Consider the following 6,543-nt stretch of genomic DNA (forward strand, 5'->3'; position numbering starts at 1 on the left):
CTATTATACTGTGCACAGTTCGGTGCACCTCAGTACCAGGGTGATGTCAATAAAGCCTGGGGACATCCAGTGATGAGCACCACAAATGGGTAGAGAGCAGTTCTACTCTGAAAAGTGACGCTGTAAGAATGGCTGTGTTGGGCTCCATGTTTATCGTCTCTCAGGCTAGATTGAAGGGACTCAGCTTCCAAGTAGAAAGATCTTTACTAACTGCATACTCCCCCTGGGCTCTGAGAGTCACACTGGGCTCTTTCCTTCACCCACATCATTACCTGCAATAAAGGTTCTGCAATGAGAACTTAGTAATTCTTTTGTTGATACCCAGACCAGACCAGACTCCAGCTCCCTCTCACTGGGCTGGGCTGACTCTGTGGGGAGATCAGGAGTGAAAGGGAGCAAAAGCAGCGTGTCAGGAGAGTCAGGAACCATGAACCTGAATGCACACAGAAGCTTGTGTGTTACTGCATATGAAGGGAACCGTTTTACCTAGTCACACTTTAGGGCAGAACCACACTCTTAACAAACTAGAGTGACTGATTTATGAGGAAAGATGAAAAGAACTTAGTCCATATACATTAGTTTGGTTAATGAATTACAAATATTTGAACAGTGTAAACACCAAGGAAGAAGAGGGCTGGTTTTCCTGCAGGGTTTAACTAGGATTAAATGGCATGAAACTGAGCAAAGTAGTAAATTTTGGTTTAAATAATGGAAATATTTTCTAGTCTGTTAGACTGTTGGATGTTCTGCCCAGCGGTGGTGGGGATGGACTGAACCTGCTTGGTTACAGAACTCAGGGTAGCATCACACACAGCAGTGGGGTATAACACAGTGTGCACTAGGGGCACAGGGCTCTTTTCTGACTTGGAGGCGAGAGCGCCCCCTATAGAATCAGGAGCAGCACCTGGGCTCACCTTGAAGCTGATGCACTCAAAGATTCCTGGCTTCTCTACATCCTTCTCCACCAGGGTGTGATTCTGGCTTTGAATCTCCAAGGTGACAGCCAGGTGGACAGTCTCAGGGAGGGAGCTGAGGTGGATGCAGACCTTCTCATGGCCAGGATGGTGAATGATGGCTGGGATTACTACCACATAGTAACTAGGAGAGAGGAGGAGATGGGGAAAATGAGGAATGGGTAATTCATTGTCTCAGGTGGGCAAGCCAAGGGAGGACTGTCTACTGCTCCAATTGAGGAAGACACCATGGATCAGAGAGATTTCATAGACCCTGAGTGGGGGAATTTGTGGTGCAATTTCCTTCCCATCCCAGACAGGAGGAGGCAGCGTGCCCAGTATGGAATCAGAACATGGCACAATACACTGGCATAGATCTATCATACCTAGGAGATGAGTGTCTGATTCAGGGCAGGAGTAATCTAGTCCAGTGTGTGCAAACTTTTCCAGTTGCATCCCTCTTACCATTCACAGAATTTGTCATGTCCCCCCACCCCATTACTTGTAATTTGAATTAATTCCTTACATCTGTGCTGCTACTGGCGGTGGTGCTGCCTTCAGATATGGGTGGCCAGAGAGCAGCAGCTGCTGGCCAGGGCATTCATATTGTTTGCAGCATGGGAGAACTATTGTTTTAATCCCACTTCCGTCCTCGCAATACCCACTCTAATTTTATCCTACTTCTGCTATTATGTCACTGGGTCCTGTGGGAAGCACGAGATCCCAGTTTTTTCCTCCTCTCACCCCCCAAGAACCTCTTCCCACTCCCCCCCACCCCCAGTTTACACATCACTGCTCTAGTTCATTCCTCAGGTCCTCACCAAAAAACAAAACAAAACAGTAAGAGGACCAAAAAATGCCACCATGGCTGAGCAGCAGAGTTAAAGAGAGGATTAGAGGCAAAAAGGCATCACTGAAAAATTGGAAGTCAAATCCTAATGAGGAAAATAGAAAGGAACATAAACTGTGGCAAGTCAAGTGTAAAAGTATAATTAGATCAGCCAAGAATGAAATTGAAGGACAACTAGCTAAGAACACAAAATCTAACAGCAAAACAATTTTCCAGTACATCAGAAGCAGGAATCCTGGGGGCCACTGGATGATCACAGTGCTAAAGAAGCACTCAAGGAAGACAAGGCCGTTGTGGAGAAGCTAAATAAATTTTTTTCCATCAGTCTTCACAGCAGAGGATGTGAGGGAGATCCTCACGCCTGAGCCATTCTTTTTAGGTGACAAGTCTGAGGAACTGTCCCAGATTGAGGTGTCGTTAGAGGAGGTTTTGAAACAAATGTATAAATCAAACAGTAATGAGTCACCAGGACCAGATGATATTCACCCAAGAGTTCTGAAGGAACTCAAATGTGAAATTGCAGAACTACTAACTGTGGTATGTAACCTATTCCTTAAATCAGCCTCTGTATCAAATGACTGGAGGATTGCTAATATAACACTTATTTGTAAAGAAGACTCCAGAAGTGATCCTGGCAATTCCAGACTGGTAAGCCTAACTTCAGTACTAGGTAAATTGGCTAAAATTATAGTAAAGAATAGAGTTATCAGACACATAGATGAACACAATATGTTGGGAAAGAGTCAATATGGCTTTTGTAAAGGGAAATCATGCCCCACCAATCTATTAGAATGCTTTGAGGGGGTCACCAAGCATGTGGACAAGGGGGATCCAGTGGATATTGTGTACTTAGATTTTCAGAAAGCCTTTGACAAGGTCCCTCACCAAAGGTTCTTAAGCAAAGTAAGTTGTCATGGGATAAGCCAGAAGGTCCTTTCACGGATCAGTAACTGGTTAAAAGATAGGAAACAAAGGGTAGGAATAAATGTTCAGTTTTCAGAAGGGAGAGAGGAATGGAGCTGGGTCCCCCAGGGATCTGTACTGGGACATGTGTTGTTCAACATATTTATAAATGATCTGGAAAAGGGGGTGAACTGTGAGGTGGCAACATTTTCAGACAATAATAAATTACTCAAGATTGTTAAGTTCAAAGCTGACTGTAAACTAGGTGATAAGGTGACAAAATGGCAGATGAAATTCAATATTGATAAATGCAAAGTAATGCACATTGGAAAAAAGATCCCAACTATACATCCAAAATGATGGAGTCTAAATTAGGTGTTACCCATCAAGAAAGAGATATTGGCATCATTGTGGTTAGCTCCCTGAAAACATCTGCTCAATGTGCAGCAGTAGTCCAAAAAAGCTAACAGCATGTTAGGAACCATTAGGAAAGGGATAAATAATAAAACAGAAAATATCATAATGCCTCTATATAAATCCATGGTACGCCCACATCTTGAATACTGCGTGCAGATCTGGTTGCCCCATCTCAATAAAGATATACTAGAATTGGAAAGGTGCAAAGAAGGACAATGAAAATGATTAAGGGAATGGAACTGATTCAATGTGAGGAAATATTAAAAAGACTGGGACTTTTCAGCTTAGAAAAGAGACAGCTAAAGGTGGATATGATAGAGGTCTATAAAATCATGAATGGTGTGAAAAAAGAGAACAAGGCCAACACCAAAGATCTAATTTTCAGGGCCATGACCAGGGTTAGGCAAGTGGGGCAGCCGCCCAGGGTATAAAGCTGTGGGACAGAAAAATGACCCCTCCCTCCCCCCCCCAATAGGTGGTGCAAATATGCTTGCTTGTCCCGGATGCTAAAATGCCTAGTTACAGCTGTGCTCATTTTCATAGGTGCCACAACTCCCATTAAAGTCACTGGGAGCTGCAGGTGCTTGGCACCCCTGAAGATAAGGCTCCCAGAAGCTCAGCACTGGGATTCTAGCCAATTCAGCCACCTCCCCTCCTCTCCCTGCAATGACATTCCTGTCTACTGAGCCCCAGCAAACAAAAGTGGAAAACCTTACGGATTCAGAGTTGCTGGAGCTGCAACTGGGAGCAGAGCCAGGGCCCAGAGGAGCGATACTCCCTGCATTGCTTGGGCTGGGACGGCCCGCTGGTGAGATCCACACTTAAGTCTAGAGCAGCTGGCTATCAGCTCCAGGGGTTGAGTCCTAAATATCCCCCCAGAGACTCCTAAGTCCAAAGGGTGCTTGACCCATGCGGTGTAAGTATCTCATCTCCCCTGGGCTAATGACATTGACAATATTTACCCACCTCCACTAGGAACTTGGCAAAAGCCACATAGGCCCAGATGTCCTCCCAACCCATTCTGGAATGTGTCTGTGACCAAGTGTGTAAAAAGACTTTGATAGCGAGTTATGGATCTGGTGAGCTGTAATACAGACTGAGTAGGTATCATGAGAGTGAGAATCTTCACATGTGTCTGGCATGGCACGTGACTATAGCATGCAGTGAAAGTTAAGGTCATGCGCCAGTCCCTATCCCCTGTTCTCAGCCCCTCCGCATGGGGAAGGCATCTTGAGCGCTACCACTGTCCGTTCACCTTCACAACGATTCACCCTTCACGCACCTCATGCTCACCTCAGGGAGATGGCACCTTTAGATCCGCTGCAGGGTGTCATCTATCTCAGCACTCCCCTCTGTCACAGATCTGGTCAGGCTGCCCCTGCTGGCGGCCCACCAGATTGCTGTGAGGAGACAGTGGCTGCATCCCTGGGTGTTTTAATCTCCCGGAGGCTGAACAGAAGCCCAGGCACTATTGCAGTTTTGGGTCTCTAGGCACACTCTCAGCAAAAGATTCCCCTTCCTGTAATGTATTCTGGAAGGTTTTTTATCTCCTGCTTCTGAAGCATCTGGCCATGGCTGGAAATGGGACACTGGGCAGGGTGGGCCAGGGGCTCTGAGGTGGCACCGAGCATTCTCTCTCTCAGGGGCTGGGCTGGCTGGGTCTTGCTCACATGCTCAGGGTCTAACCACTCACCATGTGTGGGGTTGGGAAGGAATTTCCCCCCAGGCCAGATTAGTGGGGACCTTGGAGGGAAGGGGGTTTGCCTTCCTCTGCAGGGTGTGGGTGCAGGTCACTTGCCAGGATTATTTGGGTATATCTCACTTAATCATTTCCCTGCCACTGCCTTAATCCCTCCTATTCTCTGCCTGTAGCACATAATAGTCTAATCTCCTGTGGGTCTCATTTCAGTTTTTGGACTTAGTGTGTGGGAGTTGGGGGATGTCAGCAGCCTGTGTGGTCCAGGAGGTCAGACTCGGTGAGCTAATGGTCCCTTCTGGCTTTAAACTCTGTGACTCAGTAGCCCTCTGTCTGGCACCCCATCCTGAGAGCTGGGAACATATGGCCCAGCTGCTGTCCCTGAGTTCAGTGCTGCCTTCTCAGACTCCTCATAGCTAAACATATCCTCATTCAGAATCTTGCCCAAAGGTGTGAGCCTTGTGTGTTACCTCTTCAGGTGTGGCACATAGCGCACAGACACTGCATCGGGTTCTAACACCATTGCTCTTCACTTCTGCAATAAAGCACGAGAGTAGAGATCATTTAGAAAACAACGCACACACATTGAAGACGATGTCCCTCACTATCTCACCCTTCCCTGGGGAGTCCTTGGGGAACTCTCTGTAGTCAAGTAGGCGGGGTACCCCCTGGCTTCATCTGGTTCCTGCACCTGCTTCCCTCAACTTAAACTAGTGGGAAATGGCCAAATTGTCTCCATGCCCCATGCACAAAGCTGCTGCAGTCCTTTAGAACCTTCCAGTCTCCTCTGTCAGGTCACTTCCTGATCAGCCTCAACAAGCGTCCTACCAGTAGTCTTGTTACTAGGTGACCTCTCCCCATGAAGCAAGTGAGTCCATTATCTAGCATGTTTTATTTCAATGGACTTAATGACCCTCTTTTCTCAGCCTTGTGCCACTGCCCCGTTGGGACATCAGTCCAACATGGAGGTGAAGAAGCAACAGAGAGGGTAAGGAACTGCACATCCAAAATGGAGTTCTGCCATCTGTCACAGATACAAACGGCCCCTGGTGTCAAACATGTAACCAGGGTCTAGGTGAGCTCTCCCCTGACATCTCGTGGTGAGCTGAGGGAAAAGACTTCAAAAGCAGACTGTATTTGCATATACACACTTACTCTATCTAGATGTGCAGCAGATGGAGCTGTTTTGCCAATGCGATCAATTTTGGCTGGCTGTGGGTTATAAATCACTGTAGCTTTTGAATGCAGGGGTAATTAAATGTTGTTATTCTTATTGTATGAGTAAAGGACAGCAGAACTATACTTAGCATGCATGGATAGAAGGGGTCACCTTACACTAAACCTCACTTGCTAAGGAGGGGGTAGGGGTGCCAAAGACCAGTGAGGCTGGGAGTGGGGTTATCTAATGAGTGGGGTGTGCGTGCGCTATTTGACACATATGTCTCTCCAGTGTTTAAAGACAGCTGACCAAACTCACTTGTGAGTCCTTGTTGCTGCTTAGTGATTACTAGAGCTGATAGTGCTGGTGAGCAGGGTTAAGCCTTAGCCCGGATATGGGGACACTGTTGCTGTGAAAGGCACTGCAGAGCCTGTACTAGCAGTGAGGTTTCCTGTTATGTGCTGAGCAGTTGGGTTAAGTGGTAGAACCTCAGACTGGGCATTGCAGAAGCAGCAACAAGCAGCAGTGATAATAATGGCAGAGCAACAGCACCAGTGGCAACAGA

General features: G+C 46.9%; 1 protein-coding gene across 2 annotated transcripts in view; it reads right to left on the minus strand.

Moving 5' to 3' along the window:
- Positions 1–3,964, minus strand: part of LOC120404367 (alpha-2-macroglobulin-like protein 1) — a 49,554-nt gene extending 45,590 nt beyond the window's left edge. For both annotated transcript variants that reach the window (XM_039536763.1, XM_039536756.1), the window contains exons 1-2: positions 3,840–3,964; positions 915–1,098 (exon numbers count right to left, since the gene is read on the minus strand). In XM_039536763.1, the coding sequence (XP_039392697.1) occupies positions 915–1,098; positions 3,840–3,907 (252 nt within the window). In that variant the 5' untranslated portion in view covers positions 3,908–3,964. The remainder of the gene's footprint in view (positions 1–914; positions 1,099–3,839) is intronic.
- Between the last annotated feature and the right edge of the window lie 2,579 nt (positions 3,965–6,543).

Source organism: Mauremys reevesii, linkage group 1 (assembly GCF_016161935.1).
Source record: "Mauremys reevesii isolate NIE-2019 linkage group 1, ASM1616193v1, whole genome shotgun sequence".
Taxonomy (NCBI): Eukaryota; Metazoa; Chordata; order Testudines; family Geoemydidae; genus Mauremys; species Mauremys reevesii.